Here is a 25,474-nt window from a genome sequence, read left to right as displayed (position 1 = left end):
CGGTGGTTTCACGGGCTGATGGAAGCTTGAGCAGGGGAATGAAATGGGCGGCCTTCGAAAACCGGTCCACCACCGTCAGAATGATGGGGGAGACCAGTGACAAAGTCCACTGCGATATGAAACCCCGGGCGTTGAGGCACAGGGAGTGGTCGTAGTAACCCCACGGGGGGTTGGTGTGAAGCCTTGTTGCGGGCGCACGTAGAGCAGGCCAGCACAAATGAGCGAGTATCCGCCTCAAGAGACGACCACCAAAAGGAGCGGCGGAGCCAGCTTATTGTCCGGCGGATTCCGGGGTGGCCAGAGAGACGGGACTCGTGGGCCCACCGCAGGACTCGGGAGCGGACAGCCAAAGGGACAAACAGGCGTTTCGGGGGGCCCCCTCCGGGGTCAGGTTGGGTCTGCTGGGCCTCACGTACCACTCTCTCGATCTCCCAGGAAACAGCACCAATCATGCACGAGGCAGGTAAGATGGTGTCGGGAGGAGAATCTCCCTCCACCGGGTCAAACTGACGGGAAAGAGCGTCCGGCTTGGTGTTCTTGTGCCCTGGCCGAAAGGTGATGGTGAAGTTAAAAACGTGTGAAGAACAAAGCCCAGCGGGCCTGGCGGGAATTCAGGCGCCTAGCCGTATGGATATACTCCAGATTCCGGTGGTCGGTCCAGACGACAAAGGGGATCACTGATCCCTCCAGCCAGTGCCTCCACTCCTCCATGGTCAGCTTGACGGCCAACAGCTCACGGTTGCCAATGTCATAGTTTCTCTCCGCCGGGGAAAGTCTACGAGAGAAAAAAGCACAGGGATGAAGCTTGGAGTCGGCAGATGACCGCTGGGAGACTACAGCTCCGACGCTGGTGTCAGAGGCGTCCACCTCAAGACACCCAGGAACTGCACAGAGGTGACGTTGAACTCGCACTTCTCCGCCTTGATGAAGAGCTGATTCTCCAACAACCGTTGCAGGACCTGGCGGACATGGTTAGTGTGCTCGTGAGGACTTGGGAAGAAGATGAGAATGTCATCAATATACACAAACACAAAACGGTTTAGGAAATCGTGGAGGACGTCATTCACAAGGGCCTGAAAAACGGCAGGGGCATTGGTTAAACCAAACGGCATCACCAGATATTCAAAATGTCCCAGGGGTGTGTTAAAGGCCGTCTTCCATTCGTCCCCCTCACAAATTCGGACCAGGTGATAAGCGTTACGGAGGTCCAGCTTCGTGAAAATCTTGGCTCCAGCTAAGGACTCAAAAACAGAGGAGATAAGTGGTAAGGGGTACTTATTTTTGATGGTAATCTGATTCAAACCTCTGTAATCAATGCAGGGCCGAAGACTCTTATCCTTCTTGGAGACGAAGAAGAAACCCGCTCCCACAGGTGAAGATGAGGGCCGTATGATTCCTGCGGCGACTGAATCGGTTATATACTTCTCCATGGACTCGCGCTCAGGCCGGGAGAGATTATATAACCAGCTCGTGGGAAGTGGCGTGCCCGGAAGCAGGTCAATGGCACAATCGTAGGGACGATGAGGAGGAAGTGAAAGGGCCCTCTGCTTACTGAATGCCTCTGCCAAGTCCCTATATTCCCGAGGCACTGCGGCGAGGCTAGGATAAGCGTCATGTCTGCTTAAAAGACGAGGCTGACGGGACACAGCAGATCTGAGGCAGCGGGAGTGACAGGCGGAACTCCAACCGGTGATCCGACCTCCAGCCCAATCGATCTGAGGATTATGGTCCTTGAGCCAGGGGAGTCCCAGAACCAGGGGTGTTTGCGGGGAAGGGAACTCGAAAAACCGGTGGTTACCGGACACGAGCAGGGAAATAGGCTGAGTCCAGTGAGTTATCTCTGCCAGTAGACTGCCATCCAGTGCATACACCGGCTGAGAGCACTCTAACGCCTCCACCGGAATCCCATGACTCCTGATGAACTCAGTGTCCAAAAAGCTCTCCTCAGCCCCTGAATCGATGAGCGCTGATAGGTGCACTGGCCCAGATTGCAAGCCCAGGGTGACAGGAAATAGCGATCGAGATCTGGAATGGGGAATTGAACTTGAACCGCCCGCCAGCTTCCCCACTCTTACCAGCGAGCTCTCTCTTTTGGCCGAACAGGGCAAACGGCCATGCGGTGTCCCGACTCACCACAGTACAGATTCATCTCTCTCCGGCCGAGCTGCATCGGTTCCTCCGGCTCCAAAGGGGGGAGGTGCCGAAGGAGGAGAGCGGGGGCGCGCATGACTGGAACGTCGGAACAGGCTCGGAGGCTGAGAGCTGGAAGTGGAAGCAAACTGACGGGCAGGATTGGAAGACCTGTAGCTCCTCTCCCGACAACGTTCCCGAATACGGTTATCCATATTGATGGAGAGAGTGATGAGCTCATCCAAAGACTCCGGCTCCTCCCTGACGGCCAACTCGTCCTTCAGAGAATCCGAAAGACTGCTGCGATAAATTCCTTTCAGCGCCTCCTTGTCCCAACCAGACTCCGTGGCCAGAATCTGGAAATCCACAGAGTACTCCGCTGTGCTAGTTGAGCCCTGACGAAGACTGAGCAGGCGCTGAACAACGTCCCGGGTGTACACCGGGTGGTCGAATACTCTCTTGAATTCCTCCACGAAGCGCGTGTAGGAAATCTGGGCAGGAGAGTGTCTGACGAGCCAAGCTTCAGCCCAGACGAGTGCCTTGCTGCGCAGCAACCCCACCATATAAGCCACCCTAGCATTGTCCGAGGCGAATGTGTGGGGCTGTTGGTCAAAAACAAAATTACACTGGAGCATAAATCCTCTGCACTCCCCGGACGCTCCCCCATAGGGCACAGGAGAAGGAACAAAAGACTCATGGTTGCCAGCCGAGTCCAGCAGAGCCGGCTGCGGCGGAGAGGAACGGGGCTGGAAGTCGGGCTGGGGAAAACGGGGCAGCGCGACTTCCCGTAACAGACCTCTTATCTCCGCCACCTGGGACCCGATAGAATGCTGGAAGTCGAGGAGGTTCTGCAGCACCAGATGGTGTTGGTCGAGGAGATTGCCTTGCGACGAGATCGCCCTCTGCAGACTCTCCTCCAGAAGCGATGCTGCTGCGGCTGCTGGATCCGTCATGTTGGTCAGATCATTCTGTTAGGGTTGTGTGGTGTGGAGGACCCAAACGCACGCTCACGCAGCAGTTTGCAAAACTCAAAGTGAGGATCTTTATTTTCCTAACGAGTCGGGGGAAAAAATCAGCAAAGAATAAAACAAACAAAACAATGAACAGAATTGTCCAGCGGATCCAGAAGCGAGTCTTCCTTCGCTGGAGTCGGGAGGGCAACTCGACCGAACTCTAGTCCTTGGTACGAACGGGAACGGTAGAAACCTGGTGTTCCCAACACACGGTAACAGCTGGTAGCACTTAGGGCAACGAGTCCCAGCTGAGCCAAAGGAGAGGGGCGTGGTAGTGGGCGGAAACCGGAGGTGGAGACTGTAGAATCAGACAGGGATCCTAACAGGGACAGACACAGTCTCTATAGAGTTAAGGTTAAGGATGGGTAACTGCTCGAATGGAAGTGCTGAGAAGGGTGGAAGACTACAACTCTGCTTCTGCTTCCTGATCTGAACTCTGGGTCTCCGTTAATCAACTTGGCCATGTTTGCAGAAATGAGACGCGCTCCATCCCAAGTGGGATGAATGCCGTCTCGACTCATCAGATCAGGCTTTCCCCAGAAAGTCTGTCAGTTATCTATGTAGCCCACATTGTTTGTTGGGCACCACCTGGACAACCAGCGGTTGAATGACGACATGCGGCTATACATGTCATCATTGATCAGATTGGGGAGAGGGCCAGAGAAAACTACGGTGTCCGACATTGTCTTGGCATAAGTACACACCGATTCCACATTAATTTTAGTGACCTCCGACCGCCGCAGTCGGGAGTCATTACCGCCGGCGTGTATTATAATCTTACTGTAACTACGCTCATTTTTAGCCAGCAGTTTTGAACAAGATTCAATGTCGCCCGCTCTGGCGCCCGGGATGCATATGACTTTGGTCCCTGGCTTCCCTATCTTCACGTTTCTGACTATGGAGCTACCTATAACCAGAGTGGGTTTCTCGGCGGGTGGGTCGCTGAGTGGGGAAAACTGGTTCGAAACGTGAAGAGGTTGGTGGTGCTCAGTGGGCTTCTGTTTAGACTTAAAACCCTTTCGAACAGTCACCCAGCCATCCGGCTGCTCGGGGGCTGCCGGGGGACAGCTAACAGAGGCTAACACTAAAGGCTCCGCACCGGCTATGGGGGGAGGCGGGCAAACTAGCGTAACTGTCTGAGCTTCGATGGTGCGGAGCCGTGCATCTAACCCACTTGTCCATTGCCTTCGTTGTCGTGGCGATGTTTCTGCACCTATGATTTCACCTCCAACCCGCTTATTTCTGTATGTCCACTGTCCTTGTGAAGCTAGGGTAACACCCCTCCTCTCTTCACAGTCACACAGAATGAGTGAGGTGATTGTTATGTCAATATTGTGATTCAGATGGATGGTGCAGATTGTTCGCTCTGTCTCTTAGGTGGGTGCAATTCTCACCGAGTTCTGTGAAGCCTGCTCCAAGTTGCGTTTGGCAGTTGCCAACTTATTTGGTACCATCAGTGTGACCTCACCATACCCCACAATCACGTGATGCCACTACTGCCTTCTCTGCAGCAGCTACTGCACGTAGACACAGAGGCAGGCCGGCTGCTACAGGATCTAGTTTAGTAGAAAAATAAGCAACAGGTCTTTGTTTCCCCCCATGCTCCTGAGTCAAAACCGATGTCATGTAACCGTCTCTTTGGTCAACGTACTGTGTGAACGGTGTGTCCAGCTTAGGCAGTCCAAGTGTCGGAGCAGTCAGCAATTCACTCTTCAGGTCCATGAAAGCCTCAGTCGAGGAGTCAGTCCAGGCCAGTTTGTCATGCGCAGAAAGATGTTTACCATGAATCATGGAAGAGAGGGGTGCCTCTCTTTCTGAATAATTCGGGATCCACTGTCTACAGAATGACATCATTCCTAAAAAGCTCATCATCTGCTTCTTAGTTTGTGGTTTAGGCACAGCTTGAATTGCCTGTATTCTGTTGGGAGAGAGAGTTTTGCTCTGTGCTGTGATCACTTGTCCCAAATATGAAGCTTTAGGGAGAGCAAATTGCAATTTAGATAGGCTCGCCTTGTGACCATTTGCAGCCAAAAGCTTAAGTAGAACAACTGTATCTAACTTGCATGCTTCTTCTGTGGGGCTGCAAATCATAATGTCATCAATATATTGTAGCAAGGCAGAACCATTTGGTAAATGTAAATTAGCCAAATTGTCCCTCAAAGCACCGTGAAATACACAAGGACTCTCTGAATATCCCTGTGGACACCGGGTCCATGTGTAGCCTCTGCCTTTGAATGAAAAAGCAAACCAAAATTGACTGTCCTTGTGCACAGGTACAGAAAAAAATGCATTAGCTAAATCAACAACAGAAAAAAAATTTGTTCCTGGAGGAATGAGTGAAAGAATCGTGTGTGGATTAGAGACTTGAGGTGCTCGCAGGTACACCTAAGCATTTACTGCTTGCAAATCTTGGACAAATCGCCACTCAGTTGGTTCCCCCTTATCTCGATTTTTCTTCACCGGAAAGATTGGGGTGCGCACCGGTGAATCATCACAACTGACTATTACACCAGCCTTCAATAAAGACTAAAAAACAGATGTACTACCATCGATGGCCTCCTGTTTAAGTGGATACTGCTTCATGCAGGGCCTAAGATTAGATTTTGGGTGAACCACCAGAGGCACCACCCCCTTCACCAGTCCTACGTCATATTTATGCGCAGACCATAGAGAGGAGGGCACCTCAGATAGCTCAGCCATGTCGACAGAAGTAACCCTTGAAACCATGGTGTGTATGTTTTGACCAAACACAAGTTGAGTAATTTTTTTTACTGATAACATTAATGTACATTTTGTTTTGTATACATCACCTTGTGCACTGTACAGTTTACCAGAATCCTCTGTGGGACTGAAGTCAGAGAGCAGCGTCTGTCTGCGTAGCCACTCTGCCATGTGCTTCCACTCCATCCCTTGGCCCCTTGCCAAGGAAACATGAGGAAACTCCCCCTTGCACAACTCAGATTGTGTGGGAGACAGAGAATCAGAGTCCAATAAATGTCCATCATACATATCTTCTCTCTCTCCTCTTCATTCACTCCAAACCATACATTCTCAAACCCTTCACCTCTCCCACGTGATATGTGTGCGGTGCAATGTAGTGATTCAGCAGGCATGTGCCCCTCTGCACGTGGTGAATGTTTTGAAGCAGAGTTAATAGAATAAATAATCGATCGTAATTAATCGTTAATAAAATAGACTTAAGACTTTCCTCTTTAATAGTGCTTATAGTTAGGGCTGAATCAGGTTTGCCCTGGTCGAGCCCCTTGATATGCTCCTATAGGCTTATAGGCTGCTGGGGGATGTTTTAGGATACACTGAGCACCTATCTCCTCTTCTCTCTCTCCTTATAGATGAATTTACATCTCTCCATTGCACCTTATTAACTCTGCTTCCTCCCCGGAGTCGTTGTGACTTCACGTCTCATAGGGTCCATTGGACCTGGTGGTGTCTGATGCCTGGTGAACCGGCCTCCCGCGTTGGCCCTGCTGATGCCCCGCCCCCCCTCCTCTCTACCTCCTTCTGTTTCATGGATTGGAGTTCCATTCATACATTGTCATATTCATGTAATGTGTTTATGTAACTTTGTAAATGCTGTTCATTCTGTACACATGACATGTATTCATCTGTCCATCCGGAGAGAGGGATCCTCCTCTGTTGCTCTCCTGAAGGTTTCTTCCCTTTTTTCCCTGTGAAAGGTTATTTTTGGGGAGTTTTTCCTGATCCGATGTGAGTTCAAAGGTCAGGGATGTCGTATGTGTACAGATTGTAAAGCCCTCTGAGGCAAATTTGTAATTTGTGATATTGGGCTATACAAAATAAACTGAATTGAATTGAATTGAATGGACAACAGATCTGCGGGCCCGTGGGACCCATTCCGAGTTCTGTACTCGGAATGGTTCTTCTTGTACAATAATAATTGTGCTCCCTATCATACTAGTGCATGAGAGGCCATGGCAGTCCTGGAAGAACGACCAGCTGAGTAACACCAGTCATAGTGAAGTAGACCCCGAACCATGGCTGCAGAACTCACAGATAATGCCAGATAATTGAAAGAGCACAGAGTGTTTCCCAATTGGTGAATCTTCCACAAATCGATGCAAAGTTCCAATGTGTCCAGTGTGCTATCGAAAAAGGGATCTTTTTCAGGTGCCTGAGTAATAATACTTATATTCCTTATTTTTACGTTTTTTTCCTTTTAGATGTGCTGTAATAACGAATAAATAATCCAATGAATGCTTACTGGGAAAAGAATCAACTAAATCAACAATTGGTTGCTAATAATTGTTATGAAAATGTAGTCTGGTGATTGAATGTATTTGTTTAAATTGTGATGATCGTTGCTTGTTACCACCTCACTGACATGTTATTCTTTTGAATCCAGAACCCTGGAGATGGAGGTCGGCTGACTCATCTCCCAAGATTGTGTCAGGGTATAATTAATATTATGTCAAGATTCCTCAGCTTGCTACAACATAGAGTTGCTTACTTCTCACAAAAACAGCTGATGCTTTAACCTTACCGATTGATGATGTGCATATGTAAACCATTCTTTGGGGAAGTCTGTATTGATGTATCGATAAATTGTGAATACTTTAATGGTCACTATACTGACCAAAGGGGGAATTATGGTAAAAAATGTATCATTAGTGTTTTTCCTTAATGTGACTGTGTTATTATTAGCGGTATAGTTTGCTAGATGAATATGCTTAACTCTGGGCTAGTATCAGATGGTTATACTATAACTACAGAGCCTTAAGGAATGCATGTCAGCAGAGAAAGACCTCACAATAAAGAAACTGGAATCAGAGGGTAGAATTAGTATTAACTATATTGTAGAACAGAACATACGATGGGGTGTGAACATCAGTGGTATCAGTGGTGTTGCATGCTTGGTGTGTGATTGTGTGTGTGTGTGTGTGTGTGTATGGGTTGCTCTCTCTCTTCCGGTAAGCGTATTGCATCACTTCCGGTTCCCAGTTTATCAGTTTCCATGGGCCACCTTTTCCCCCCAGTTCCCCCTGACTTTATTGTTGTTACTTTTAAAGTGTTATATAAGTAGTATATAAAATTAAGTATACATACACACACACACACACACACACACACACACACACACACACTAACATCCATCTATCTGTTCTCTTCTACACTGACTAAATATTAACTGGCCTGTGTTCATTGTCCTTGTCGTGCTCTTGTTGTTCTGTTTATGTTTTGTCTTGCAATTTAAAAAACGTGTTTAGTTAACATTAATCATTCCCAGGGATCAATAAGAATGTCAACACCAGTGGTCATATTGCAGAAATATAATTTTATTAAGGATTATCCATGAAGTCCTAAAATGAAGAAAGAGTAACAAGTTGAGCTATGAATACTGAAACCTGACAAGAATAGGAAAGTTAAGTCTTGCATAATGTTTGCAAGGTTTCAGTCCAGTAGGATCAGCGTCTCCTGCGGCGCTGTGGTTTGGACGTTGTCCCCGACACACACTCTGCCTTGCTGCACTGGCACGTCTCCACCACCGTGTAGATGTGCTGGACCTTGGAGCCGTTGGCGCAGGTCAGCTCCACCTGCTTCGAACTGATGGTGGCCTCTTGGCAACACTCACACTGGTGCATCATCGTGTTAGCTGCTGCAGAATATCTGTACACACACACAGACACACACACACACACACACACACACACACACATAGAGAGACATCAGCTCTTATCCTCCCCACTGATTACAACAGCTCAGTCGCCAGTGTGTCACCTTTAGCACATACTGTTAATCCGCCTGAGAGAACTGAATTTATTGTACAGGGCTTGAAGTGGTTTTGCCGATTAAGTTGAAACTGTGATGCTAAATGGACTCACATGGAGGAGCTTCCACAGTGTCCAGCACAGGACGTCATGGTGACCTGCTGCGTGCTCTTGCAGTCGTTGACTTCGATGACGGTCTGCTTACTCTGGACCTCACAGATGTTCTGCGGCGAGCCTGGAACACACAGCCACCTTTAGGCTCTAACAATGCAACACATTTGTCCCCCAAAGTCGGTTCATGATTTTGGATTCAGCGTTAAACACTGTGACTCCATTAACTTACAGGTTGTGCAGCATCCTTTAGCGTCTGTTGTCTCGGTACCCTGGAAGATAAAAAACACATGTCATGTATGTTGTGGGTCAGACAGTTGGGGGGGGGGGGGGTTGAGTTTGGGTTTGGGTTGGAAAAAACTCACAGGTTCACAGTCCAAGGGGTTAAAGTGAGGACATATGGTCTTGGTCTTCTTAATAATAAGCTGTCCGTTGATGTTCTCACATTCATATTGCACACACTTGTCATTAGGTGGTACAAATGTGTTGTTGACCTGTACCAACAGAAAGAGTGGAAGACAGTCAGATGAGTCAACAAAGACCTAAGCCTTTTATCTTTTGGGCAAATACACAAACAACAACTTATATCTGCAGTGGAGAAAGTCGGCCAAGAACGAACACTATCAGATGTGATGATATAAATGGGTTCTGATATCAGATCTGTATACCCTTTTTAAAAAAAGGTCATTTTCTCTTTGTGTGACATTCATTAACAACTATCTACATTGCCAATAGCTAAAAAGAACTATGTTGCTGCAGAAAACATATTTTTTCTCAAATTCTTGGCCATTAGAAATGTGATAAAACTCACACAGCGGCAGTACTGACCTCAAAGATGTACGTTGTGTTTTCAGGTGTGGTGAAAATACAGCTCTTCTGAACACACGTACCACAGCACTTATCAGCTGTAGTCTGATATTCATAACCCTGGAGACAACGGGAGAGAGAGTGAGGGAGAGAGCATAAAAATAAAAAATAGAAAGCTTGTTTGGCTTTGGAAGAAACTGCACTGGTTGTGCACTCGAGTGTCCTGGGATACTGGGATTGTCTGCTAATTTTTCAGGTATGTATATATATATTTGACTGAACAGTGTATTTAAACATCTCATTTCATATACCAAAGAAACAAGACACATCTTTGATGAACTCATGTTAGGTCTCTAGAATAGCTGCTAACATTGTATTGGCCAGTACAGTAAGAGATAGTGGCTTAGAATATGGGCAATGCTCATTAAAGAAGGAAACAAATAAAAATAAAAAGTGTACTGCATTATATTGACAGGTATTGCTCATGTTTGGTCCGCTACATTTAGTTACATTAGTCCAGTATTGAAGAGTCCAGTGCAACTACTAACAGCTGGTACAGTACCACAGAAAGTTGCCTCTGAGTGTGAATGTATACCAGAAGTGAACATGTGTGTGTGTGTGTGTGTGTGTGTGTGTGTGTGTGTGCTACCATGTCCTGTGAATGAGCTTACTTTAGGGCAGTCTGTGTTGCAGACAATAGGTTTGCAAGTAATGATGTTTAGCTTGGTGGTGGGATTCATTTGTGAGCCACAGTAACAATTCTGGCAGGCTTTGGGATTGAAAGACTCCTCTGTTAAAGGTCCCGATGTTGTTCCTCCCGCTCCTGATGCTGCTGTTGTGGCCCCTGACGGTTGTTCTGGTATTGCTGGTACTTCTGTTGGTGGTTCTGATGGGGACTCCTCTGTTAAAGGTCCCGATGTTGTTCCTCCCGCTCCTGATGCTGCTGTTGTGGCCCCTGACGGTTGTTCTGGTATTGCTGGTACTTCTATTGGTGGTTCTGATGGGGACTCCTCTGTTAAAGGTCCCGATGTTGTTCCTCCCGCTCCTGATGCTGCTGTTGTGGCCCCTGACGGTTGTTCTGGTATTGCTGGTACTTCTGTTGGTGGTTCTGATGGGGTTTGTGTTGTTGGTGTTGGTATCTTGGAACCAGGCTATAAAAGAAGACGTTAATCAAAGTGTTACTCTTAAACAACCCATCTGTATTATATGGAAGCCTTCACACCTGAACTTAAATTAATTTTTCTGGACCAAGGGGAATAAAAAAAAGATCCATATTCATATAGATGCAACAAGACTGCTTCTTTCTCAGTAAAGTGTGATCAGTGCATGGATTGTTTAAATATAATACCAGTTTTGAATTCATGCTGATATCACCTTTTTACTATCACACAGTGCAGATCAGAATTTGTTCAGAACCCATATTTTCAAGAGGTCTTGGTGCAGCTGTTTAGTCCACACCACCGTTTGAATGAATGAACGTTCACACAAACAAAACCAAAGCACAAGAGTTACTTTGAACCCAGCCAAGCAGTTAGTGTTAAAGTTGCGCTGGGCCACTCATTCATCTGAGTTCAGATTAAACAAATACAGGACCACTTCCGAGGAAACTCTGGTTCAGTAGGTTTGTGGTGGGATCGCAAGGCGCACCGACCACAATGCTACAGGTGAGAGATCTGTCACCTCTTCATGTGGTAACCTGATAACATCAACAGGAGTTCTGGCATTGTCTTTGATACATCCCAAAGTGAAAAGGGTTGAAACAGAAAGCTTGTGCTAATCTGTCAATTGTGGATTATTATTTGACAGCAACTATGCACAGAGTGGACATTAAAGAATTGTTTTATCTCAGTGAAAATAAAGACATCCTCACTGTGATTCAAACTGGTAAAAGACGGCATGTTGATTGACTGTTTAGGTAGGAGCTTTGTTGAATGTTGATATGTCCTGTATGTTATACAGGTAATAAGTAAAGTACCTGTAATTCAACCTGCTCTGCCTACGTCTGTAATTGAATCCTCCTGGATTCCTGAACTTTGACAGATATATTAATATCTGGAGTCTGGACTGTGTCCTTACCTTGTACTCGGTCATGTTGTAGACACAAACGACTTTAGGAACTGCAAAACAAATAAGAGACATGAGTTAGGTTGAAACTGACTCTAGTTCTATAGATTAGTAATGCAGATGTGTGCTAATCTAGTGTGTTTACCCAAATTGTAAAACATTACAGCCAATTCTATTTGTTATACTGTACCGGCCACCAGGTCCATATTCAGAATTTATATCTGAATTTTCTGAGTGTTTATCAAGTTTAGTCCTTAAAACTGATAAGGTTATTATTGTAGGAGATTTTAATATTCATGTGGATATTGACAATGATTGCCTTAGTACTGCATTTATCTCATTGTTGGACTCGATTGGCTTCTGTCAGAGAGTACAGAAACCCACTCACTGCTTTGGCCACACCCTCGACCTTGTTCTTACATATGGCATTGACATTGAGCATTTGGAGGTCTTCCCACAGAACCCTCTTCTGTCAGACCATTACCTCATAACTTTTGAGTTTATACTCCCCGAGTATACACCGTTAGTCAAAAGTTTCTACACCAGATGTCTAACTGACAGTGCTGTAGCTAAATTTATAGAAGCGATTCCTTCTGCATTTGATTCAATACCACGTCTCAATGTGACGGAGGACTCCTGTGCTAACTTTAGTCCGTCCCAGATTGATCATATTGTCGATAGTGCTACAGGCTCACTGAGAATGACACTAGACTTGATAGCCCCACTGAAGAAAAAGACAGTGAGGCAAAGGAGGTTTGTTCCCTGGTAGAACCCTCAGACCCGCAACCTAAAGCAAACTTCACGAAAGCTTGAAAGCATATGGCGTTCCACCAATCTGGAAGAATCACGCTTAGTTTGGCGAGATAGTCTTAAAACATATAAAAAGGCTCTCCGTAATGCCAGAGCAGCCTATTACTCATCAATAATAGAGAAAAATAAGAACAACCCCAGGGTTCTCTTTAGCACTGTAGCCAGGCTGACAGAGAGTCACAGCTCTGTGGAGCCGTGTATTCCTATAGACCTCAGTAGTAATGACTTCATGAACTTCTTCAATGAAAAGATTTTAACTATTAGAGGCAAGATTGATGCTCTCTTGCCCTTAACTACTGCCGATCTGTCATCAAGAGGAGTGGCCTTGGAAACGGCTGTATGCCCTGGTGTATATTTGGATAGCTTTTCTCCCATTAACCTAGACCAATTGTCCTCAATGGTTTCTACTTCTAAACCGTCTACCTGTCTCTTAGACCCCATCCCAACGAGGCTGCTTAAAGACGTGTTGCCTTTAATTGGCACCTCTCTGCTGGATATTGTTAATGTGTCTTTGCTAACAGGCCATGTAACACATTCCTTCAAAGTAGCTGTAATTAAACCTCTCCTGAAAAAGCCCACTCTTAATCCAGAGGTGTTGGCTAACTACAGACCAATCTCTAACCTTCCCTTCCTCTCTAAGATCCTTGAGAAAGTAGTCGCAAATCAGTTGTGCGACTTCCTACATCAGAATAGTTTATTTGAGGAGTTTCAGTCAGGATTTAGAAAACACCACAGCACAGAGACAGCACTGGTGAAAATTACAAATTACCTCCTAATTGCATCAGATAAAGGACTCATCTCCGTACTGGTATTATTAGACCTTAGTGCTGCGTTCGACACCATTGATCATGACATCCTATTACAGAGACTGGATCAGTCGATTGGCATTTCAGGTACCGCACTAAGTTGGTTTAAATCCTATTTATCAGATCGATCTCAATTTGTATTTGTAAACGATGAAGCCTCAATGACCACCAACGTTAATCAAGGAGTTCCACAAGGTTCTGTGCTTGGACCAATTTTATTTACCTTATATATGCTTCCTTTGGGCAATATTATCAGGAAACACTGCATAAACTTTCATTGCTATGCAGACGATACTCAATTATATCTATCGATCAAACCAGAGGAGACCAACCAGCTCGCTAAAATTCAAGAATGTCTTAAAGACATAAAAACATGGATGACCTGCAACTTCCTGATGTTAAACTCAGACAAAACTGAAGTTATTTTACTCAGCCCTGAACACCTCAGAGATCAATTATCTGGTGATGTGGTTTCTGTAGATGGCATTTCCCTCGCATCCAACACCACTGTAAAGAATCTAGGCGTTATCTTTGACCGAGACTTGTCCTTTAACTCCCACGTTAAGCAAATCTCAAGGATTGCATTTTTTCATCTACGTAACATTTCAAAAATCAGGCACATCTTGTCTCAAAAAGATGCAGAAAAGCTGGTTCACGCGTTTGTTACTTCCAGACTAGATTACTGCAACTCCTTATTATCAGGCTGCCCTAATAAGTCTCTTAAATCCCTCCAGTTGATCCAGAATGCTGCAGCTCGTGTACTTACAAAAACTAAGAAAAGAGATCACATTACTCCTGTATTAGCTGCGCTGCACTGGCTCCCTGTAAAATCAAGAATCACATTTAAAATTCTTCTCCTCACCTACAAAGCCTTGATTGGTGATGCACCATCATATCTTAAGGAGCTTGTAGTACCATATTGCCCCACTAGAGAGCTGCGCTCACTAAATGCGGGGCTACTTGTGGTTCCTAGAGTCCTAAAAAGTAGGATGGGAGCAAGAGCCTTCAGTTATCAAGCTCCTCTTTTATGGAACCAGCTTCCACTTTCAGTCCTGGAGGCAGACACAGTCACCTCATTCAAGAATAGACTTAAGACTTTCCTGTTTGATAGTGCTTATAGTTAGGGCTGAATCAGGTTTGCCCTGGTCGAGCCCCTTGATATGCTGCTATAGGCTTATAGGCTGCTGGGGGATGTTTTAGGATACACTGAGCACCTCTCTCCTCTTCTCTCTCTCCTTATGGATACATTTACATCTCTCCATTGCACCTTATTAACTCTGCTTCCTCCCCGGAGTCGTTGTGACTTCACGTCTCATAGGGTCCATTGGACCTGGAGATGTCTGATGCCTGGTGAGCCGGCCTCCCACCTTGGCCCTGCTGATGCCCCGCCCCCTCCTCTCTACCTCCTTCTGTTTCATGGATTGGAGTTCCATTCATACATTGTCATATTCATGTAATGTGTTTATGTAACTTTGTAAATGCTGTTCATTCTGTACACATGACATCTATTGCTTCTGTCCATCCGGGGAGAGGGATCCTCCTCTGTTGCTCTCCTGAAGGTTTCTTCCCTTTTTTCCCTGTGAAAGGTTATTTTTGGGGAGTTTTTCCTGATTCGATGTGAGGTCCTGGGACAGGGATGTCGTATGTGTACAGATTGTAAAGCCCTCTGAGGCAAATTTGTAATTTGTGATATTGGGCTATACAAAATAAACTGAATTGAATTGAATTGAATTGAATTATTTAAAAGCCCTTATTATGAGGATCAATTGTGTGATTTAACTCTAACAATACATTCAGAACACATGTTCTTCCTTTCAAGACTGATTAAATCTCTGGTCATCAATGAATTTGTTCACATAACATACGTATACTGAGGTCTTTCCTTCACACTGGCAGCAGGTATCTGTTCCGTCTGCAGTCTCAGGACCTTTTGTCACCCCACTTTCAGGTCAAATGGTAAATGGACTGTACTTGTAGATCTCTTTTCTAGTCTTCCAACCAGTCAAAGCATTTGAACACTACATGACATCAAATGCAATGTTGTTGAGTCTCACCTTGTGGTGCCGTTGACCATGAGGTGGGATCAGAATTAGGAACATATTATAAGTGGATGTGTTTGAGTTTATGACAATCATGGCTAAACACATATCACATTATGTGGCTCATCTGTAGGCTATTGCAAATAAAAAAGATAGTGCCGGAGACAACATTTTGTTAAGCCTCGTTATAAGTTAAAAGTGCAGCAAAAAGTTTTAAGTGATTCACAATTTTGTATATATTTGTATGTGTATTTATTTGTTTAGTCTACTGCCCCTTGCTTCTTTTTTATCTTGCAAGCTCAATGAGATTCTTCAGGACATACATGTCTGCATTACATGTTGTACACCAGAAGTTATGCTAAATTGATAGTCGAGTCACATACCACACTCGTAGTATTGGCAGCAGGTGCCGTTCATGACGTTGAGTTGGAACCCCAGCGGGCAGGTGTGAGGAGGGGGACACAGGTTTACGTTGCACTCTGTTGGGGACAAAAGGATGGGATGAGTATGAGAATGTGGAGAGTTGTCTCAGACAATAACTCAAAGAACAATAACAGCAGTTCTGCATGTTTAGATGATTCACTACTACAAGTTAGCTGGAGACTCTGGTGACCCAGGCTCTCTTTTACAGGAAGCCACTGCTTTGACACACTTTGATACATTCACAACTGGAAGCTCCACTGAAGCTGCTGGGGATTGAAGGCCTTGCTCTTATTGTTTTAGCAGAAGGCAGAAGATGTTCAGTTTGAAACCTTTCTTATCATACAGAAAATAATTAAAACCACCGCCTGCTTGATGGTAGGAAACATATTCTTCATTAAAAAACATATTAGTTTACAAACAACAGCGGTATGTTCCTCTGAAGGCCCAACAGTTACTGAGGGAGTTCATTTTATTCTCAACATCTACCTGTAAATACTTCAAAGCCTGTCCATAATGCTACTGTATGAGGGACACGTCTGATTGGTTCCACAAGACATTCACTTCTAACCCTACATCAATAAATGTAAAGGTGACATAACATGAGAGAATACAAAAACACAACATACATACGCTGGTAGGTTCTTGCTTAAAAAGTGGTTGAGAAGAATTAAAAGGTAAAGCGAGACCCAATCTCCACCTGGTAATAACAATATTCCATCTTATCATGGCCTCTGCAGTCTGGTAATGATAACAGTTCTCGTTATCTCTGTCCTGCACAAACAAAAATTGGATTTCCATATGCAATATGCAAATGCACTGAGGCTGACAACTTGTCTACAAACATAATGGGTCTCAGGTGAGTGACACTACAGACTCTGTATGGATACTTCCTATTTCTTAGTAGGGGAAGCGCTTGTCTGTAGGCAGGCAGCTGCAGAAGACATGTTGAGTCACCTTTCCACTTGTTGGAGGACTCTTTTCTTTGTCTAGTCACTGACTATCTTGTTCAGTGGTGTTATTCTTAGCTAAACAATTGCATCTCAGTGGACCCTGTGTAGCTCACTTCCAGGGAGACCCGGCTACGGCTCAACAAATGCACATTTGAATAAGTTCCCTATTGACATCAGAAACTCTACACAACCTCCATTGCAGACTCAAAACGATTGGTCCATAAATAAAACTCTTTCTATTTTTTACATGTCATTTAGCTGAGGCTTTTATCCAAAGCGACTTACAATCTTGTTACATTCATACACTGTAGAACAGCTACAGGGAACAGTTCAGGGTTAAGTGTCTTGCTCAAGGACACATCGACTACTTGAAGCAGCTCAGCATATTAGAGGAAGTTACACTTGTTGTACCCTTGGTTAAATGCACTTATTATAAGTCACTTTGGACAAAAGTGTCAGCTAAATAAATGTAATATACTGTAGTAAGCATCCACTTCCTGTTCCTGATGCTCTGACGGGACTGTGCTGACTGATGCCTGCGTCCCATTCAGTACAACCCATCCTCCTTTGAGCACCGGTGATAAGATGGACAGCTTGGTAACCACCTGACATCGTCCATACTACAACTGAGCTAATACTGGTACTGTCTCACACTTGTGAGGGCAGCTTCAGTTAAACAAGCTGATGATGAGGATTCAGTATAGTCAGTAAAGTTTGAAAGATTCCTTCATACATGTACTAATCACCTAAAATAATCTTAATATTTATAAAGGTGTTATAAATGCCTGTGAGATAAGTCTACAGCACCCCAATTAACAATTCCTATGGTGTGTGTTTAATTCATACACAGACAGAAAAGCTAATATTTTCCAAAATGTTGAACAATGACTAAGAATGTGGCAGAGATGAGACCACCTTCAGATGCGGTCGGGCAGAACCAATAACATTGACATTGCAGTGTGCTGTGTGTATTTACAGCTGCATTAACATGTCAGAAACAGATCACATGTTAATATCAGGTGGAGATGAGATATTTACAAGTTCCAATTACAAGTTCAAAACCAATAAAAAAGCCCTGTGGGTTAATTTCTTCAGAGGTAGACAAACAACTTCATCATATTGTGGCATCGAGGCTACAAAGTGACACAATCTCATTGCGTTCTGTGACACTGCAACTGACCACAAGACTGTGTTGTGCAGCAGTCATCTGTTTTGTTGACCAGCTGCTGGCCAGGTTTGCTGCAGTTGGGGCTCTGTTTTGTTGGGCATTGATCAGGCTCACACTGGATGCTCATGGAATCGATGTCACAAACACAGGTGTTGCAGCCACTTGTCCATGTGTCACCAGGCTGTTTAAGAGACAGGAGCCAGTTCAGACAGACAACTCGTGCTTTGCTAGTGAATACGAATGCATGCGACAGGCAGATTTCTTACCTGTTTGGGTTCTCCATCAGGTCCAACACAACCTGAAATTGAAACAGAAACAATTGTTTGTAGGTTTGAGTTGTGCTTCAAGCTAATGCTTTTGAGAAAAGTAAACTTTTCTTTAGGATCTTCTCTTACCGCAGGAGGGAACACATGTGTCATGGACTGTGTTGAATAAGATGGTGCCATTAGGACAGAAACAACCCTCCATAGTGTTGTTAGAGGATGCCTGGCTGTCTGCCTGGAACTTTTGGTTGTATCTGACATCAGAAAAGGAATGATTGGTTATGACAGACACAACAGGGCTCACTATCTGTTCATCCTACTCACACACTGACAAGAAACTAAACAATCTCCATTAAGGACATTAAGCATCCTTTCATTTATGGAAGCGCAAATGTAAACATTTAAATCTGGCAAGTGGTGTATAAATGTCAAGATCTCTAAAACAAAACATTTGTTATTTATTCTTTACCTGTCATTGCATGTAGGCTCTACAAGGGCGCCACAGGCCATGTACACCTTGTTACTTGGACACTTGAACTCTGTAAGATAGAGATATGTTTATATACTCCATACAACACTTCTAGTTCTATAAACTATTAGATTTATCTTACCACACTGCCCATTGGTTGCATTCCTCCAGTCTATACAGACTCCTGCCTCAGAGCATTGAGTGGCATAGGCCTGCAGGCTGGTGCAGTCAATGACATTGCTGTTGCAAATATCATCCCTACAGGATACCACAAATGGACCGGGGTGTATGACTCCATTGCAAGGTGCAAAAACACTAGAAGGAACATACAAGCCAGAACAGAATGTCAGGAAAAGAGATCAGAAGTCTTTGAATTCACCAAGTGACCAGAAAAAATATAAACATCATCTAAGACGTAATGGAAAAGCAATTCAGCAATTCAGGAACGTCAACGAATCCTTTTTGTCGACATTTTCATTGACAAAACTAAGAGAAGAGAGCAATAAAATTGACCTGCAATAAACATTATTATTTTAACCCAGCATTTTCCATTTGTATTTGGTGAGATTCGTCAACAGTCTCCTTCATTCACTGTTAAAAAAAGAAATCAGTTTGAACACGGTCAACAGCAAGGTCTAATACTGTGATGAAAATGTTCATCATATACACATATACATGCATCCATTTCTGGTCTCAATATGAAATAGCATTTTTACATATCTAAAAAGAAAACATGGTTAATATTGGCTTTAGCCTTTGGGCTGTTGAGATAACACTTCCCGTAATGCTCCATTGTATTCACCTACCATCTCCATCACCCCATCATTATCAAATGTAACCGATATGAATGTCAATGAATAGTAATGACTATGTTCCACCACATCATCCAGCTACCGGTCTACCTTAATTCAAATGTGAAGTTCTACTTTTCAGGGTCTCTATTTGCCAATTCATTGAGCTGTTTCAAATCCAAAACTCCATATTTAACCGCAGAAAAAAGGTCACAATGCCAGATTTATTTATAAGGCTTCTGAAAAATATATATAACTACATTGACATCTACATATAACTGTTAAGGACCAAATGTGTCTTTTTGAGCCCGTGTTTTGTGCTCAAAACTGCACTGTGAAGACTTTTAAATATGTCGTGGTCCCCCTCACCTGCTGGTTAGGACATCACAAATGGCAGGTTTGCAAGGTGACGGTGTTGTTGAGGGAGGTGGGTTTGAAGTGGTCGTAGCTGAAGGCGTTGTGGGGGTCACACAGGGCCGACCCGGGACATTCCACTGGCCTGCAGAGTCTGAGCAGCTTTCCACCTGGCCGTTTGGAGAACGGCAGTCGTTGTCCGGGTTGTTGTCACAGGTCCCTGGAAAAGAAGAGGCAGGAGGTTAAAGCCAAAGCATTGTGCTCACGGAAGAACCCGATCACAGAGATCCTAAATAGAATGTATCAGCGGTTTAAGAGAATTTGTGGTATTTAAAACATTAAAGTGTTCCAGACCTGAAGAGATAATCTGCCTTTCTTCACAAAGGGAAAGGGATTTGATTTAGGATTACCTCATATTATACATTATATATATATATATATATATATATATATATATATATATATATATAAACAGAGAGGCCCAAGCCAGCCATCAGCTGACCCCAGCACCACATGCTACCATATATACCCTTAATATTAATAATATGCATTTCTAAACTCAATATTATGTTCCCCATAGTTTGCTAATTTTCCAAAGTCAGTTCAGTATTGTTGGAAAATCCTCACACGACAGTGTATGCCATCTACTGTTTGCTATGATATTCTCTCTGCCCATATTGTACGCAGCTGTGTAAGTAATATTTTCTTAGTTTTGCCTTCTAGATTGTCAGTGTCAGTGCTCAGCTGTACTATATATTAGTTCTGTTCTGATTCTTAGGAATAATGACGTCTGTTCCTGTTCTTTTGTTCATTCTGGTTGTTCCAGATCTGTGAATTGTTGTAATGACTATTTGAACTCTTCACTAAACATGAGGCCTATCCTACAATGACTGGAGTGTCAATAGGTGCACCAGGCTGCTCTCTATCGTGTCCTCTGGTTAGAAGTGTCATTGAAATGTTTCTAAGTTATTTCCTGCAATGATTTGACCAAGTATTAGGTTCACTTTACGTATCAATGTGCTGCTAACTCACCACACTGTCCTTCAGTGTTTCCACCAAAGAAAGACATAGGAAGGTCAATAATGATTGCCGAGTCCCTATAGAGCACTTTTGTGTTGATCTCAGGTATCTCCAATGTGATCACCATATCTGTGCTTGTGACTCGTAGAACAGAATTTTGGTAGGCCGGATAGATCCGTTTCTGATTCACATACACCTGTAGGACAATGTGACAAAACCCATTAGAGAGGACTGTGAAGGACAGCAAGATGTCTAACTGTACAATGCACCACACCACTTAATTAAGTACTCTCAAAAAGATCAAGGAAATGCGTTAAAGACACTAAAATAATGAATGTCTTTGAAAAAGTGTCTGGTTGCTTACCACATTAGATGCTGTTCCTGAAGTCTCCAACTGAGTCAAAACTACCGTGTAGGATCCGTATGTTACAATGAGAGCCTGGGGACAGAATGTGCTGTTCGAAGCATCACAGTCATGGTTATTTACTATTATAGTCAGGTTATATTTAGTAATAATCTCTTTGACCAGGTAGTAAGAGCAGTTCTCCTTGAACTTGTAAGACTTTGCATCGAAAGTCAGGTAGTGGTATTCAGACCAGACATTGCACACACCTGCAGGATAAGAAGAACCATGAATGGAAACCATAAAGTAACAACTAGAAAAAACACAATTGCTAAGTTTGTTTATTGGCAAATAATATTGACTACAGTCATTTTTACTGAAGCTATTTAGAAGTGACTTAGTTGATAGTCTCCTCAGTGCTTTACAGTAAATAGTTAATTGTATTAAGTATGTTTATGTTTATTTACATAGCTATGTAAATAGGCTAAGCATACTGACACAAGGTGCTCTGCATTTAATAGAAAAAAGTGGTAACCTGTTTTGAAAGGTTCCATTTAGACTTACATTCACATTCATAGTGAAAGCAGCATTCGTCGTCGTCGTCATAGACTTTGACGAGTTTGCGTCCATTTACACAGATGAGTTCTTGTACATCGGGACAGACAGTGGGTGTCGTTGTGATCTTGCCTTTGGTGCAAGTAGCTGTGGTGCAGTTGCTGACCTTCCAGGACTCTCCATCCTGGATGGGTGTTGAGAAGCAGTAAATCATACAGGAAATGATGTGTGTGTATAACAATAAAGTGTAATTCAACAGATTATTTCCAATGCAGTGCTCTTTTTTCTGCACCCCAACCAGTGCATTGGGGGCTCTCCAAATGCACCTTTGGTAATTGTGTGGCCAGAATGCGGCGTGGATCAGAAAGAACACATTATCATACAATATACGTGGACATGTGGAAGGTTGTGACAATCATGGACAATCACATTCACTACTTTCATCCCCCTCCACGATGCTCTAAAACGTTGGAAATCCATTGCCTCAAAAGGAAACTTATTGTTGTCTGAAAATGCAGATTTCTACATCACAGCAGCTCAAATATTGGGCTCCAAGCAGATGAAAACTTTTTACAAGTTGAATCATACATGTATATGTCCCGACATACAATTTCCGTGCATTATAGTGCATGATTTCATTTGGCATAACAATGATTAATACAATTCAAATATAACATATCACCATAGTGCCAGTGCCGAAAGTAGAATTCTCTGAAATTGCTTTTGAAGTTGCGTTTGAAGTTTTAAATCAGCAAAGGTATCATTGACAATCTCGGAATGAAAAAGTTTCCTTTTTAATCTTCATATTATGACATACTTATAGTCCTGTTAAAGATCCAGTGTATGTATGGGTGTGTATCGGTGAATGATGACATGTTGTGTTAAAGTTGTGTACAAGACCATTTACTGGACACAAAGCAGCTACTGGTGAAATAAAATGCTTTTTAGAAACAATTCAATAATGAATACAAATATGTTATCTACAGTATATCCCACCTTTCTTGTTGAATTCATATCACTGCAGTCAGTGGTAGTTGTAGATGGGGTTGTTGATGGAGAGGAAGACACTGAGGCCTCTGTAGTGGTGGAACGTGCGGTTGTGCTGGGTATCGGTGTTGTGGGACATGGTCTGGATTCTGTCTCAATTTTACAAGATGCACTGCAATATGCAATGTAACACCAGCCTAAGCCATCAGTCCTATTGTACACAAGGTCCCCTGTGAAAATAAGAGTGGAGTTACAAGTTTAGTGCACCAAATAAAAAGATTTAGTGGGTGTTTAGACCTAAATCCGCCCTGCTTAACATTTTTAAAAAAGGACATAAACTGTTATTGAGCTCTTAATGTGAAAAGTCTGTATTAAACAAGCCTGTGTCTGAACTAGGATTAATCTATGTTGTAAAGCCAACTCTGAGCTATTGTGAGCAGACTAAGCCGTGATTATTTCTAGCCCCAGTTTGTGCCTTCTGAAAAACCCAGAAGGTTGTTCAAAAGAATGAATCACTATTCTGACGTGGTGTGTTTCCTATCCAGGTAGCTGGTGGGCTGTCACAACTTGGGGGCCACAGAGCAGCACATGATAACTATTTATTGTGGACAGTAGATATTAGAGCAAAAGCAAACAAATTTGAAAAAAATAAATGTTCCTATGAAAGTGTTTTCTTCTTCTTATAAATGATTGTATAAATTGCAACATAACGTTAAAACATGTTTAGGTGTCATATATGATCCTTGCAAGGTCATTTATTGTACATTAGACAACAGATGTGAGATACTATTTTAATGAATCAATTGTAATTGGTAATTGGTAATGATTTAATCATAAATATATGTGAACTGAAATTCTGACCACTTTCTAGATGAGTCATCGACATTAATCCTGAGCGGCAGGAAATAGTAACAACTCGGTAAGTACTTATTACCTAAACATTAGTTTTGGGCAGCCCAATAAAGTGATATATTATACAGAGTAATTACTAAGTAATCTCGTTGCTGACAAAAACACTCATGCCTCCTCATAAATAACAACATTAAAACGGACTTCATAATGGGGGGCCAGAATGGTTTCTGGGTCGTACGAGGAGCTTGGAATCTGGAATACTACATCTAAGACAACATAGAAAAATGTTTTCACCAATTGAATGTGTAACTCTTTCATTAAGTTACTGAACTGTAACTGAATGACAGAACATCTCTTCACTCATTCACTTCCAGTGGTGTAAGCATGCGTAAAATCCTGCTGAGCTGAGTACATGCTGCACCAACCACCACTGAGCAGCAATATACCAACAATTTAAATGGATGTAGGTTAATGGAAAACATGTGACTGATGATTTCCAGATATTTGTGAACTAATCATTATCTATTGATTAATTAATGGGGTATCTCCTAGTCTGTTTTTAGTCATCATTATCAAGAAGTCCTGGATTCAAAGTTATTCAGGAAATATTTATATATGAATGAAAAACAAGCTGTCATGAATGGGGACAGTGTTAGTATTTAAATAGCAAAACAGGATTAGTTGGGCTATGAATCATATGAAAAAAGGTTATTTTTGGGGAGTTTTTCCTGATTCGATGTGAGGTCAAAGGTCAGGGATGTCGTATGTGTACAGATTGTAAAGCCCTCTGAGGATAATTTGTAATTTGTGATATTGGGCTATACAAAATAAACTGAATTGAATTGAATTGAACATTACAAAGACAGTCTTAAGAAGAAAAAAATCGAGCAAAACAGGTTACACATTGCATGAAAATAAATGCAATTCTTTGTATTGGAAGTTCACTGTCAAATCAAATGTTAACATCATGTAAAAAAAGATGAGAGAAAAGAAGACTTTATACTTGAGGTTCTAAATCTAGGATGGAATAATTCCCTTTTAGACATTTAAATGAGAAAAAGAGAAAAGAAGAAATGACAATCTTAGAAAGCAAAAAGGATAAAGTCCCATGGGAAAAAAGGAAAATCTGAAAAGGGGAATATAAAAAATCACCTACCAGAATAATGTGCAGTCCCATTGAAAATGCAGGAACACAATGTTGGAGTTGTGGTTAATAGAGGTGGTGTAGATACAACTGTGGATATGGCTGGTCTGGTAGTGTACACAGTTATGCTGCCTGGAAGTGTCTGTGTTATTGGGCCAATGGAAGTTGTACCCTTAATTGTCGCTCCTGAAGTGACAGTTGAGGACACAATAGATGTTGTGTTCAAAATACTAGGTTGTGTAACAACAGTTGATGTTTGTTTTGATTCTGTGACTACAACAACTGTTGTTTCTGGAATTTCTGTTGTTGTCCCAATAATTTGTGTTGTTTGAGCAGATGTAGTTGTTTCAGGGCTTGTTGTTGTGACACCTGGTACTGTTGTTCCCGTAGTAGTTACTGACGGTACTTCAGTGGTTGTGGTACCAACAGAAGGTGTTGATGTTACAACTGTTGTTTCAGGGCTTGTTGTTGTGACACCTGGCACTGAGGTTGTAGTTTCAACTATAGATGTTGTAGAAGTTGTCACAGGGCCAGTGGTGACTTTTGGTGATGTAGTTGTCCCAACACTCTCCGTAGTTGGCTTTTCTGTAGTTGTTTCTATAGGTGTAGTTGTTGTTCCCATAGTCGTTAC

The 25,474-nt window shown here is 43.1% G+C and overlaps 1 protein-coding gene across 2 annotated transcripts; it reads right to left on the bottom strand.

Annotated features, from left to right (window-relative positions):
- Positions 1 to 8,434: 8,434 nt before the first annotated feature.
- On the bottom strand, positions 8,435 to 25,258 carry LOC117728447 (intestinal mucin-like protein). 2 transcript variants are annotated; one of them, XM_034529247.1, is made up of 20 exons: positions 24,856 to 25,258; positions 22,857 to 23,077; positions 21,870 to 22,044; positions 21,327 to 21,574; positions 20,975 to 21,158; positions 19,958 to 20,162; positions 18,940 to 19,112; positions 18,798 to 18,867; positions 18,461 to 18,582; positions 18,332 to 18,363; positions 18,078 to 18,246; positions 15,908 to 16,003; positions 11,882 to 11,922; positions 10,851 to 10,956; positions 10,477 to 10,739; positions 9,827 to 9,925; positions 9,364 to 9,492; positions 9,231 to 9,270; positions 9,002 to 9,122; positions 8,435 to 8,786 (listed from the first exon to the last, which is right to left on the bottom strand). In XM_034529247.1, the coding sequence occupies exons 2-20, from the start codon at positions 22,872 to 22,874 to the stop codon at positions 8,585 to 8,587; spliced, it is 2,493 nt and encodes an 830-aa protein (XP_034385138.1). In that variant the 5' UTR covers positions 22,875 to 23,077; positions 24,856 to 25,258; the 3' UTR covers positions 8,435 to 8,584. The 2 variants fall into 2 exon arrangements, with proteins under 2 accessions (XP_034385138.1, XP_034385137.1); XM_034529246.1 differs by having other exon boundaries at positions 10,477 to 10,956.
- Between the last annotated feature and the right edge of the window lie 216 nt (positions 25,259 to 25,474).

The sequence above is a fragment of the Cyclopterus lumpus genome, unplaced genomic scaffold (assembly GCF_009769545.1).
Source record: "Cyclopterus lumpus isolate fCycLum1 unplaced genomic scaffold, fCycLum1.pri scaffold_54_arrow_ctg1, whole genome shotgun sequence".
Taxonomy (NCBI): domain Eukaryota; kingdom Metazoa; phylum Chordata; class Actinopteri; order Perciformes; family Cyclopteridae; genus Cyclopterus; species Cyclopterus lumpus.
This window is presented reverse-complemented; position numbering and strand designations above follow the sequence as displayed.